Here is a 14328-nt window from a genome sequence, read left to right on the forward strand (position 1 = left end):
TTAACCCTCTGCTGACTTTCTCAGTAAGATTAAAGATCCAGCCCCTCCCAAGTATGTATGGAAGAGAATCTCCGTGCAACTGCTTGACCTGGCCGCTCCCACCCCAGAAAAAGACCAAGGACCCTCCTTTGCTACCCTTGAAAGAGCCGAGTTTCCTTATGTACATTCAGGACAGTCTCCTACCTCCGCAAAGAACTCATCCATGAAAGCCGTGTTGTCAATGGCAATCTCGACCTCGTCCGCATCATCATCCTGTGTGAGCTGCTTCTGTGGGAGACAGAAAGGAGCAGAGTGAGGTTCAGGACCCGAGACGCGGCTAAGGGCACCAAATCCTCACCCGGCGCTACGCCCATACTAAACATTATACATACATGATCTCCCTTAAAACTCAGAACAGCTCTGTGAGGCATCAAACTCCAACCTCACACTGTCTGCACTTTAACCCCACCTGCACCGCTTACTGACTTTTGGCGGGGTGGGGGGGGAGGGTGGGGGTGGAGAAAGGGAGGGATGGGCAAGCTACCAACCTCACTGTGCCTCGGTTTCCTTACCTGTAAAATGCGGACAATGCACTAAATGGGGGGTGGTTAAGAAATGAGACAATAAAGCTAAAACATGTTTTCACTGTGCCTGGCATACTCTAAGTACTCAATAAATGCCAGGTTTTATTGTTGTTGTTACTGTTGTTGTTGGAGGTGGTAGGGGTAGTAGTAGGGGTAGTATTATGACTCAATCCAGTTGGAGAACCTAAAACAGAGAGGTTGCATAACTTGGCCACAGTCGCACAGCTAAAATGTGGAGACAGATTCTAGCCTGTCTTTTGGATTTGGACCCCATGTTCCCAGCCCCTTCCCCACAGTGTTCAAATGCATGTCTGCCTTACCAGAGATCTCTATTAGAACAGTTTCTAGCCTCGGTTCCTCCACAGCACTCGCTTCTGATCCTCACAGTAGGAGCAAAGATTTTCCTGTTTTCATAAACCACCTATTGCAAAAAACCCAGCACTGTGTGATGTTCCCTGTCAGAACGCATGTTTCTAAGGAAAAGGAAGCTCTCCCCTCAGCCCCCCGCAATCCCTGGGGACCTCGGCGCTCTTGATCTCATTCCACTTCCTCTGCAAAATCACAAAACGGCTATCTAAAGGAACTGCTTCCACTCCCCCCCAGCATCCAGGGCGTCAGCTGTTTCTACGTTCTCCCCAGCGCCACACGACACACTGACCACTTCTAAGCACAGAGGGAAAACGGGCTCTTGGCAGTAGAAGTGGGGAGCGGCAATTCCCCTACACCTGCTTCTCCACGACCTCCAGGGGGCTTTCTAAACCAAGACGTGTCACCCAGATACTCTGAACCCACCAGGGGCCTCTCGTCTCTACCTGCTACCAACCTCCCCCCCACCCACCACACACACACACAACCCCACCTTCAACAGATGATGGAATTACTGGGAATTCCCATTGAAATCTAAGACTCTCCAGACCCCTGGGGAGTCTGTTCTGACCGGCTGGCTCCCCATCATGTCATTCTCTGGCTTGTCTGGAACCATCAGCAACCCAAACTTGACAGCCATATTCCAAGAAACTGAATTCAAGGGCAATGCTACAACCCCTGAAATCGACTTCCTAAAAAGTCATTCCTTCTGTCCATCTCTACCAGGACTGAAAGTCCTGTTGCCTAAAAGAGCACACAGGACCCATTACCGGCTGGCCCCACCCACACTCCACCCTCTAGGATGAACTCTCTAGACCAGGCACTGGTAACTCCTGGCTGTTCCGGGACACACCATTCTTTCATTTGCTCAAATGTCACACAAGGACGAGCTGGAAAAACTGTACTTAGCCTTTAAAAGTCAATCTCAAGACCAGCTTCTCTGTGTGCCTTCCCTGACACTTCCCCGCTAAGCTCTCAACGTACCCAGCACAGCCTACTGTTAATTATTCCTTCACTTATCAATCTTCACCTCCTCCCCACCCTGGCTGTAAACCCCGAGGGCCAGGGTTGCCTCATCTAGTGTAACAGACATTCTGAGTGTCCCTACCTGCCCAGAACACCTTCCTTGGTGCAGAGGACCTTCCCAGAATTGTGTGGGGAAGGGAAAGGGAATCCACCTGGACCCCGGCTCCCTGTGGAATCTGAATGGCACAGTGAACAGAGCTGAGTCGGCCAGCGGCAGCGCCCAACAGAGACACCTGCCGGCTTTGCAGTCACCCTTGCCTCTCCCCTTCCGAAGCCGCACCTCGGCTTCCGGCATGTTCCACAGAGGTTCCTAGCACTCCTCCAATGAGCGGAACAGTACTCTTCTAATATTTCGAAAATTCTGTTTTGGAGGAACTGGCTCTCGGCATTCATTCAGGTGTATACTGAGCACTGACCGGGGGCCAGCTATGTAAGGAAATGGAATCAGTTTCAGCCCAGTGAGAGACTAGCCTCTGCAGAGATGCAGCCTGCACTCAGCCAGCAGTTTCTTTCTGTTTGTTTGTTTCTTAACATGTAACGCATTATTTGTTTCGGGGTTAGCCAGCAGTTTCTAAAGTGGAGACAGAGCACTTCCTTTATCAACTATCATCAGCACATGGGCCTCTTGGCAGCCTCCAGAGAGAGCTCCGTGTCCCAGGAAAGATCTCTGTGACCCTCACTGGAAAGCAGGGGCTCAGTCTTCCTCGGGGAAGATGAGTTAACAAGTGTTTGTTGAGTTTCCTCTCTACAGATGTCATGGAAGTGGGATGAGGCTACCATCCTGGGATGGACTGAGGGAAGTTTCTGGAGGCTGGGAACAACTGTGTCCTGGAGCATAGAAGGCAGGCACCTAGCGGTCCGTTGTGACATAAATCTTTGAGGCCCCTGGAATTGGCATAGACGTTCCCCCCATCCGAGACATCACTTCTGGGCTTAGAGAAGGCCCCAGGGGGTGGGGGGGCACAGACTGCTCCATCTCCAGTAAGAGAATGTGTGAGCCAGGAAAAAAGAAGTCTTTGGAAACTCACAACCTGGGTCTAAAACATGTTGTTAACCACTTGCTCGCCGTGAGACCCCAATCAAGTTTCCTACTGCTCTGGGGTTCTTAGCTGTAAGTGGTAATAACACCACACACCTTAGGACCCTGATGGGCGTTGGAAAACAGCACATCGGGAAGGTCTCCAGCACAACACCGGCACACACCTGCTTCCCTATCACCTTGCCCTAAAGACATGTTGTCGAAAAGAGTGAGCTCTCCTCCTTCAAGGAAGTCCACACTAATGGCCAGGACAGTAAAGTCGGCTCCAGGGCATCTGGACGACGGGGGATCCAAGGCTCACATCGGCACATACTGGTTGCCAAGCCTTACACGACTGGTTTAGCATCTCTGGGCCTCAGTTTCCTTACTACAAGATAGGAATAATAGTCAACCAATGCTTCTGTGAGGATTCAATATCTTAAAGTTCCTTAGGCAACGGACAGCACGTAGTTACGACTCAAAAATGCCACCATATACAAGATCTAGCCAGCTTCTCTACAGCTGCAACCTAGACTTAAGTATCTTTAAACGGGAAGGAGGGGGGAGACACATGACTCTTAGAGCTGAATGCAACCTTACAGATTCTATCATCAAATTCTCTCACTCAGAGATGGGCAAATCAAGGCCCGCAGCCAAACACTGAGTTTCGGACACAGCCGGGAAAAGAGCTCGGGTTTCTCCATTCCCATCTTCCCACGCAGAGTCTTTTCCACCAGGCTGCGCCACTTCCAGAAAAGTAACATAGCAACACCAATGACAACAGCACAGCTTGAGTCCAGTCAGAGAATCCAAGCAGAGTCTGTCATCACGGGTTATCCGGAGTCGTGAGACAATGGGGACCCCCATCAGGCTTCTGCACTGGGAGATCTAACTGGTCCCAGGGAGACCCCTTGTCCCTTCTGACACAGCCAAGGCTCACTGGACAGAGGCCTCGGGGACCCCAATGGCAGGGAAAGTACACGGCGCCCTTTCTCTTCGGCCCACAAGCCTGAGCACAGCCAAGAAAAGAACTTCACCGTCTTTACCAAAGAATCAAGGCGTGTGGTAACAGGAACACTGCAGGAACTGCAACATGGGGCCACAGCAGAAACTCTGAGAACCATGAGCTCGGCCACTTCCTTCCCCTCCCATAGGCACAGCCTCCTGCTGCCCGGTCCCCCGCCCCCCTCCTCCCACCCCAGGAGATGGGCGATCTACCAGGGGGCAGCGCTGGGTCTGTTGCCCACCCCTGCCTCCCAAACGCGCCCCACAGTCCCGTGAAGGAGCCGTGACCACAACCTCCTCTGCAGAGTGGGGAGTGTTCAGGGCCCCAGAGCACAACGTGCAGGGGCCAAAGCCCTAATTCCCCTCCCCCCACACTAACCGTTTTCTCTGTTAAGCTCAGTCCACTGGACTTGGGTCCCCCTCGTTCGCTTCTTTAATAAAAACATTTGCCACCCATAGACCCCCCCTGGCCACGACTCCCTAGCTGCTTCACGTTCATCACGTCAGCGAGCCCCATCCATGTTTTATAGTGGAGGATCTGCAAGTCATGGACGTTCTAAGTTCCCTGGGGTCTCCCAGCCGCTGATCTGCAGCGTCTAGGCTCACACCTGGGTTGTCTGTCTTACGCCCTTGTTATTCCACTGCACCTTCCCAAAGCGGCCTATCGCCCAGAGCAACCAGCAGCCACAGCGAGCAGCAGCCCAACTGGGCGCTTGTCTCATTAAGCCTGGGTTTTCTCACCAAGTAAGGAGCTTAGCTCTCCAGCCCGGCTTTGTGGAACCCCAGGACACTCTCGAGATGTGCCTCCCAAACCACCCAGAGAAGCCAGGGAGGGGGGAGTCAAGCAGGCAGGCCCTTCCCTACTCTGAAATCTGCACGCCTTCCCTTTTATCTGCTTTATACCCCAGGGCTGAATATGACATTGCATTTGAAGAGTCCTGTTGTCAAAAAAGAAAGGAAGAAAAAAGAAGACGGCAAGCAAACCAACAAGCCTAGCTAGCCAGGAAACCACAGGCTTCAACAAATAGATGCCTTCTGGAGAATAGAGATAGAGAAAGAAAGCCCCTCACACCTTTCCAGGTACAAACTTCCAGTTATAAAATAAATAAGCCACGGGGACGAAAGGTATGGCACATGGATCAGGGTGGATACTGTCATAACGTTGTATGGGGACAGACGGTAATCACACTTACTGTGGTGAGCTCTGCGTAACAGAGAGTTGTCAAAGTCACTGTGCCTGAAACTAAGATAACATCATATTTTGACAGTACTTTAATTAAAAATGAAAAAAAAAAACCCAATACAGCTGCAATGGAAGTTTAAATCATCAGCCATTCCTCAAGGATCATACACATCAGAGCAACAAGACAGAAGGGAGGGACAAGCAGGGAGCCATCCCAAATGAAGAGGTCCCCGATTCCTGCCTTCCCACAGTGGCCAGGCCTGGGAAGACAGGAGAGTCCCGGGACATGCCAGAAGGCCTGGGAGCTTTTGGGAATGCTTCGGGATGAGGGAAATACTCAGAGGGGAAGGCACTAGCAGTCTGGACTAGGAAGGGACATCTGGTCCTTAGCGTCCCCCCAGTGGGGTATTAAAGGATTGTGGCTGGAGGGGGGCAGGGCTCTCCGGGCTCAAGCAGGTGAACACAAATTTGTAACTTCCTCCTCCACATGCAGAACAGCTCTTTGCTTGGGAGCTACACACTCCTCTTCATAAACCCGGATTCCCCCGCCTTAAACTCAAAGAGACAATGGCATGTGATTTTCCCTGTCCTTGCTGCCCCCTCCCCCATCCGCCTCCCTCTGGAATGAGGGTCTGTGGATTCCCAGAGACAAAGAGCACCAATGACAAGGATTCTAAGCGCGCACACCCACACGCCCATGACACACTGCCCAACATCTGGTTTTTCCAGTCCCTCTTCTCCAATTAAAAGAGCCAGGAATTCTGAGTAAGCGTGTCAGCTCTCAAGAGGTACTCGGTGCTCATGTTCCCACTTACAGCGGCCGATGGCCCTTCTCCAACACCCGTTTTCCCTGCCAGCCTGTTTTCTCTCCCAGTGAAAGCCTCCAGGGGGACACTTCCCTTCTGACCGAAGCCTGTCAGAGGAATCAAGAGGAAATCAACGGTGAACAACAGCCTCGCGATTTTACTTTCCAGATGTCTTCTGGATGAGTAATTCGAGGCCCACACTGGCCCTGTCTGGAAAATGAAGAACCGAGGAACCAGCCCGCGGCCAGGCTGGTCAACAAGGCCAGCGAGTCCGTGGACAACCGAACTGGACCCGAAGTCCCTGACGGCCCCACGCCACAGGTTCTGCCTCAACAACACTACTTCTTGTAGTAGGTGTGTATTTCGTCACTGACACTCTTGTGGTTCCAAATATATTACGTCAGTCTCACGTCAGCCCTCAGAGGGACAAATATTATTCTCTCCATGACAGACCAAGCCACCTCTCGAGCAGGCAGTTAAATACCATGTCCACAGGGCTCCGGCCAGTAAGGGGCAGTGGGAGGGCTTGAAAGCAGGTCCGCAGGGACCAGGGCCCAGGGCCCTGCCCTCCGCACTCCACCTGTAGATGTCCTTCCCACTCCAGCTCCTGACACACCCTCGCTGACTTCAGGGGATGCTGTGAACTGGATTAATCTATATGCATGAATGAAAAAGTTACCAGAACAGGGGCGCCTGGGTGGCTCAGGCAGTTAAGCGACAGGCTCCTGGTTTTGGCTCAGGTCATGATCTCAGGGTTGTAAGATCAAGTCCCACATCAAGCTCCACACTTAGCACAGAGTTTGCTTGGGACTCTCTCTCTCTCCCCAAAATTAAGTAATTTTTTTAAAATTTATCTATGCTTGTAAATTCTATGAATCTTATGCACGTATATACAGACACACAGATACATCCGACATCCCAGGTTGAGAACCCAGCTCTGCAGCTCAGCCGCTGTGTGATCTTAAACAAGTCACTGAACCTCTCTGTGGTGGGGTTCCCTCCTTTGCAACATGAAGAATCTGCTCACAGAACTGTTGTGAGGATTAAATGAGTTAATACACGTAATGTTGAGAGCAGTGCTGTGTATGCATTAAATGCCCAAGACCATGCCACCTAAGCAGAGAACCGGGCCTGTGTCCTCCGAACAGAGTTTCTACCAAAGATGCGATTCTAATACCAGTGCTCAGGTGGGGACAGCAGGTCCCTCAGCCAGAACTGGAACTTCCTTCATTTATTTGAATGAAGTCATTTTTCTGGAATATGCATTTAAAGAATAAAGCTGTCTCTGAATTTTGCTTCTGCCAACTTCTAGCAAAGTTTGGTATCTACTACTCTTATTATCACTCTAAACATTTTGTCATTTCCTTTTTGGTTCCTTCTTAATCCAAGAGTTATTTAGAAAGATGTTTTAAATTTCTAAAGCAGGTAAGCCCCCCGGGGGGAGGGAGTGATTACTGTATTGTTAATTTTATTATGTCACCATCAGGGAACATGGCCTAAAGGATTTCATATTCTGTGCAATCTGACATATATTTTCTTCATGTCTTCATACACGGTCAGTATTTTTCAGTCTTCTACATGTATTTGAAAAGATCCTGCTTTCCATTGGTTGGATATAAAAATCATTTAAGTTTCATTCCCAGTGCCATGTTAATTGCCAACTGTTTCTGCTTCTCTGGACCTGAACTAGGTCTGGAGAAGGAACAGTGAAAAGGGATGGAAGTTCACCGAAAGAAAAGGAGGAAGGGGGAAAATGTCCTCTGGGTAGATGTCTCTACAGATGAGGAATCTGTGGTAGGGGGTTAATTCGTCCAGAATCACACAGCTAACATGGAACAAAGCCAGGATGGAACCCTGCTGGTCGAATCCATTGGGTTCATGGTGCATGAACTTAAGAGAGATGATGGAATGTCACAGCCCACCCCTCAGCCACACATTCTCTTTCCCACTACAAGGTCCCATCCATTCCTTCACCCAACAGTATTTACTGAACAACCATCATTTGCCAGACAACAGTACAGACACTGCAGATGCACAGACCAAGCTTAGCACCCCCTGTCCTCCAGGACCTCACTAGCTCCAATGGGAGGCACACCAGTCGTTACAACTCCACGTGGTGAGCGAGGATAGCACTGAAGGAATCACACACCCAGGAGAAGACGGGGTGCCCAACCTTGCCTGAATCCAAGGGGATTCCCTCCTGGGGAGGAGAGACGTCTAGTAGAGAATGTGCACAAAGGTGACCCCTTGGGGAAATGCTAAAAGATGAGTGAGTTTACCCAAGGATACCTGCGGGAAGGCCACGGGAGTGAGAAGCCCGCCCCTCTTCCTGTGTCCTCTCACATCCCAGGAGCCATTCAAAGAGCCTGAAAAATATCTTCTGCCTCCCCCTGGATGGGTCAGGTCCCCTTCCAGCCCTTGCCCCCTACCCAGCCTGTCTTCACTCTTTTCTGACCTCCTCTCCCTCTGCACCCCACCCTTCAACACCCCACAGCACCCCGTTCTCAAGGACACAGAATGGAGGAACTAATACCATCTTCCTCTCTACTCATCCCCAGCCTCCTGCTCAACCCTTCCTTTCCGCCCCATCCCATCATGATCGTTCTAGAACGCTTCACTATTAGGTACCCGAGGTCCCATCTACTGAGCGCTCCCCACGGGCTGACTCGTCTAAGACATGCACTTTACCTTTACCATTTAACCTCTATAGCGATCTTCTGGGGACCCTCCCCATCTTGCAGCTGAGAAAATGAAAGCAGAAAGATGCCAAGCAACCAAGATGGCACAGATGGTGAGTGTCTGAGCCAGGAGCCGCCACGAGCGATGCCTCCAACAGCCACAACACCCCAGCGGAGGAACGCAGCGCTGGCCTCCAGAAACACTCTTCCAAGGCATGAAAACACACAAGCCATACCGACCAAGCCGTGGAAAACAAGGAATGATAGAGAAACCATCGCAGGCCAGGGAAGGTGAAGGAAGCAAGACACCCAACTGCCATCTGGAGTCCTGGACTAGAGCCCAAATCAGAGACAGGGACATTCGTGGGTAAAGGAGTGGAATCCAAATCAAGTCTGGAGTTCAGTGAGTAGTAACAGGCCAATACCGGTCTGAGTTTTGGCAAGCGTACCATCATAATGGAAGGTGTCATCCAGGGAAGACGCCAGATGCAGGCAGACAGGGACTCTCTGCCCTGTCTCTGTAATTTTTCTGTAAATCCAAAATTAGTCCAAAGTTACAAGTTTATTTTTTTTTTAAAGCAAGCCAATGCCACACTGAGTTGCCCTGACCCAGGCAGCTAAGCACTCCAGAGAAGAGCTGTTCCCCTCACCTCCTTTAGGTTGAACCGCATTCACAGTGCCCGCAGGGGAACGCTGCCATGGAAGTGGCCCATTGCCGGAAAACCAACTGACCTGACCAGGGAGACTGGGGACACTGGTGACAGGAGGAAGCCACAGAGAACTGAGATCCAAGTGGCTTTAGGTATGGCCCCTTGGGGGCTCCAGAATCCCAAGTCAGCTCATGGGCAGACTGTCCCCATTCATTCACTGGATGCATGGTCTGCAGCCTCCCCTGCTGGGGGCTCTATGGTCTGTGCTCCCCCAGACAGCATACACACCAGGCAGGCAGCTTCCAACACTCAGTCCCTGCTGTTACCCACCAACAAAAATAGAGTTCGAGGAATGGGAAGTGCTGCCCACTCAGGGTCTGGAGGCTGCCCTGCGGTGACCCTGGACCGGAGCATTAAGAGGTGTCTAAGACTTTGCCAGGGGAGAAATGGAGTGAGCTACATTTTCACCCGTGGCATCCACATCTTCTCTTTCATTGTCCTTCTGAACGAGGCCATGCTCCATGATGAACCAGGCTGAGGGTTTAGGAACAGCTAGGAGCCTCAGAACTCGACCATCCTGTCCTTGAGCATGGAATCGGTGACCCCTGGCTTCTTAAGCAAAGTCACAGGCTTCCTGAGTAAATGCTGCCATTTCACCAACCCACAGGGACTGGAGAGGAAAGCCAAAGCCATAACGACGAGTAAGGGCTGTGTAAGGGCTACGCCATGGATCCGTCAATACACAAATGTTGGCTAGAGGACCACCACGCAGAGTGCCAGGCACTGGGGCCCCACAGGAATTCCCTCTCTGCCACTCCATCAGGGGGCGTGCAGTGCAGCGTAGCTGGGAGAGGATCAAATACGGACGCAGGAAAACCTAAAAAAGCCAGACATGTTCGGTTCTTGATCCCAACATTTCCTAGCTAGGAACGTCAATCAAATCTGAGCCTCAGTCTCCTTACCTGTGAAATGGGAATCATATAAACCACCACCTTGCCTTGCACAGCCGACAGGGTTAGAGACAACGTCCGTAAGGCCCCTAACACAAGTCCTGTCAGAGAATCAGTAGCTGCTCAATAAAAGGTCGTTTTTATAGCAGCTGATGATATGGTGACAAGGAAGAGAATTAGCAATTTTTAAGATTTTATTTTTAAGTCACCTCTACACCCAGTGGGGGCTCAAACTCACAACCCTGAGATTAAGGATAGTCTGCTGAAGAGTCCGGGCCAGCCAGGTGGCCCTAGAATCATCAATTTTAAAGACAATAGGACCTAGGAGACAAAGAGTCCAATTCATGAAAAAACAAAAGAAGGTGGTTTCAGGCCTGCTTCGTGGTGACAAGCCCCACTGGCCTCATAGGAGAGGGGCATTTGCTACAAAGCAGTGCAGACCATGTGGGCACCTGGAGCAGAGGGAGGAGATCCAGGCTGCAGGTAGGGAGGGTGAGTGTAAAAAATGTGTTTTGGAAGACAGGTAGGAATTTTGTCAGCTGAAGAAGGGAGAGAGCATGATACAAACAAGCATTTCTCTCCCAGCTTCTGCCAGGCCCCGGCCTCCCCCTCACTCCCAGGAACAAAAATAAATCTAATCCCCTTCTCTGTCCAAGCATTTTCTCTTCTGGCCTCTGGCTGATGAGTCCCGTAATCCCTGCTCAATCCCCTGTCACTCATCCCAGCAGGGCCTCCTGTCTGCTCCAGTTCAACTGCTCTCCCATGGGGTGAGTCCTCCCAGGAAGAAACCACTGGCCAGTAAGAAATCTTATCACTAAAGGACAGAAGCTCAGTGAAAAGGTTCTTAAGTTGAATCTCAGTGAAGAGATTCTCGAGTCAGGATGTCAAGATTTGGTTATGAGCCAAAGCACCTGGCACACAGTAGGAGCCCAATATATATTTACTGAATGAAGTAAGCTTTAAAGAGAAAGTACAGCCCCATGCTTCTGAGGGGGTTACCCTAGAACCCTTACCATCGGGACCCCCATCCCAAGGAGACCCCAGTACGTCAAATGTGACAGGAGGCCAAGGAGCCCTTGGGGGATACAGTAAGACAGAACAGAAAGAAAAAAGAGTCAGTCTGGCATTTCGAGCCCCATGTGGTTGATTTCATTAGTGTGTCCCTATTGGCACTGGCTCTGGAGGGCCCGGTGTACCCCAAGTTATTTCTAGTCCTTCACAGGCCAACTCCAGGAGGTCCAAAGTCCTTGACCTCGATTCCCGACATCACTGGCTTCCCTGTTATCATAACCTACCTTTGATTTGGGTTCTTCTTTCGTACGTGACCATTTACTCTTTAAGACCCGGACTCTGTGTCCTAATTCTGTCTAACATGATGTCCAGGAGGAAAAGGTCCAAGAGGATGAGGCTGAGCCTTCCCAGCACATACAAGTCCCAAAGCACTGATCGTGGTGAAGAAGGGAAACGCTCACCAGTGGGAGAGTGGCTCAGAAAATCCCAGATCCTCCCCTCTCGGGAGATTTCACATGTCTTGGAGAGATGAGACTTGGTCTCAACAAGACCACCTAACTATCCCTTCGGGGAAGCACCCTCTAGTGCCTTATCCCCCGAGACCAGTCAACGGGGTCTTCCCACAGTAGCGTCCACCACAAGGATGGTATTGTCATCTTCTGCTTCTCCTGCATCTCCCTGTCTTTGAACTTCCTACGAACATGCAGGAACAGGCGGTAATCGCCAGTGAAGTCCAGTACCCATCACTGGTGCTTGGGCCATGGTAGGTGCTCGGTACATGTTTGCTGAATGAAAAGGGAGCACGGACAGGAACTGCATGGATTCCAAGGACCCCAAAGTCGGCTAAGTGAGAAATCAGCAAGAACCGCCTTGTGAGACAGGCTGGAGGTAGGCAGTGCCCATTCCTGGCAAGCCTGTCCTCCTCCCTGGAGAAGCAGGCTGCTGACTAAGCCTACCAGGAAGAGCAGGGAAAGGGATGAGTCAGGTCTTGTGACCCTGGTCTCTGGAAGGGATGCCCCCTCAGTGTGGACGATGCTCCCAGCAGGTCAAGTTGGGGAACTCACATGTCCTATGGCGGGTGATTATCTCGGATTATCTCATTCAACTTCTACAACGGCGCTATGGGAACCGTACAATGACCCACTTTACGGGTGCAACCCTGAGACTTTAGTCCTAGAAACCCCTGAGTCTCACCTCACCTAGAACCGACTCACACACAACAAAGCATCCACACATCATTAGGGTGGATGAGGGCCTGAAATCTTTTGTTTGCCTTCACTGCTCAAATTCCACAATGTTCAACGTCCCACAAACTTCCTGCCTCACCAGCCCCCACTGCCGGCTTGAGGGTTCGGCTTGAGGGTTCCCAACCTCTCCGGCCAGCCCAGTCCATTCTTGGGCAGCTCTCACTACTGACAAAGCTTTTGTGCACAGTCCTTCTTTCTACCCACCAACTTCAATCATCTTTTATCTACAAGGAGGAAAGCTAATCTCCTGCACAGGACAGCCCTCCAACTATCTAGAGGCAGTTATCAGCTTGCCTCCCCTAAAGGTTTAGAAAGATCCCACAGAGGAGATTGCACACGACTGCTCCATGTGAAACGGGTTTCATGCAGGGTAACGAATGTCCTTCACCAATTAAAGCAATCAGAGGGGTTACCCTGCTGCAGGGAAGGCACCTCTCACCTGCAGGGGGATAGGGGCAGGGTGTGGACTAGAAACAAAAATCCAAACAAACTTGAACAGATTTTGCAGAAGACGTGAACCAACCAGGAGGGGCTTCTGAGGTGAACAAAAGTTCTTGTTTAACAAAAGAGGAACAGAGAAGCAGAAGGATAAAGGATAGGAAGGAACACAGCTCTTCAGTGGCTGGGCGACAATCAGAACCTCTGAACCTGCAGCCTGGTCCTCTCTGCTCCGCTCCAGTCGTCTCCCAGCTCCAAAACACTGGGGCGGCACCCTGACCTTCCCTGGAGGTGAAGCTCCATTTGACAGAGTAGGTTAACAGTGAGGCTCGGGAACCAACTAAAGGGACTTGCTTGGCTTTTCTGGCAAGGAAACGCAGAATTCAAAGTTCTTTGCTATTTGTTGACAGTGGGCTTAAAAGGGGCTGTGGGCTATCTTCCTCTGGAAAGGGATTTCCTAACACAAGGAAGGGAGTTGCCTCTGCCTCCTGTTCAGTTCCGCGCTGTTTTAGGACTGGTGGGTGTGCTGGCTGATAGAGGAAGAGCTTCAAAACCACGCTCCTCTTTCGTCCCTGCCTCCCCAACCAGCACACCTCAGGAAAAGAGTCTGGTGGAGAGCGTCAGGAGCCTGGGTTCCTCTCCGGGTTGTGCCCTGACCCAGCTCTGGGATACCCCTCCTACCCAAGCTGGGCTCTACTTGTCTCTTGTATGAAAATAGGGGCAATAAAATCTGTCCTGTCAGTGACCAGGATGTTATGAGACTCAGATAACAAAGCCAGCGGGAGGGAGGGAGTCTCCCTCCCACTCTCTGCAGCTGTGCCTTCTGCATCCCCTGTTCCCCATCACCCTGCACCGCCCCCCCCCCCCGCAGCCCTAAGACCCAGAGCTGGCAGAGCAGGCAAGAGGGGCATAAAGTTCTCACCAGAGACAAGGGAGGAGAAAGAAATACCAACCCAATGCCCTCCCAGCAGTCCCTCACGCCTGTACGAGGACTGGATTTTTCCAAAGAGCTTTTACAGCTATCAGCATAATATTTACTGTGTATTAATCCTACCTGTGCTCTGCACCTTGCAAAGGGCTCTGTGTGCTCTCCCACTATCAGTCCTCACAACCACACACTTTACAGATGACAAAACTAGGCTCCGAGTAAGCAGTGCAGCCAGGAGGCAAACCCAGTTCTATGCATTCCTGTGCTCCCCAAAGCTGAATGTGGTTTTGCCTCACTTGAGGAGATTCCTGAGTAATCAGACTGATTTTGTAGGTCCAGGCGGGGCGGGGGTGGAGCGAGGCCTAGGCTTCTCACTCCTAACAAGCTCCCAGGTAGAGGGACTGCTCTGTATCTGTCAAAGGCTAGATTTAAAATTCCATAAAGACAGAGCCTGTGTCA

General features: G+C 51.1%; 1 protein-coding gene across 6 annotated transcripts in view; it reads right to left on the reverse strand.

Annotated features, from left to right (window-relative positions):
* STX3 (syntaxin 3) overlaps positions 1 to 14328 on the reverse strand; it is a 37968-nt gene that overhangs the window by 22496 nt on the left and 1144 nt on the right. For 4 of the 6 annotated variants that reach the window (XM_046014326.1, XM_046014325.1, XM_046014322.1 and 1 more), the window contains exons 2-3: positions 3091 to 3361; positions 184 to 267 (exon numbers count right to left, since the gene is read on the reverse strand). In XM_046014326.1, the coding sequence (XP_045870282.1) occupies positions 184 to 267; positions 3091 to 3189 (183 nt within the window). In that variant the 5' untranslated portion in view covers positions 3190 to 3361. Of the gene's footprint in view, positions 1 to 183; positions 268 to 3090; positions 3362 to 9094; positions 13746 to 14328 lie in introns of those variants that run through there. The other 2 variants (XM_046014328.1, XM_046014327.1) reach the window with 2 other exon arrangements.

The sequence above is a fragment of the Meles meles genome, chromosome 8, assembly GCF_922984935.1.
Source record: "Meles meles chromosome 8, mMelMel3.1 paternal haplotype, whole genome shotgun sequence".
Taxonomy (NCBI): domain Eukaryota; kingdom Metazoa; phylum Chordata; class Mammalia; order Carnivora; family Mustelidae; genus Meles; species Meles meles.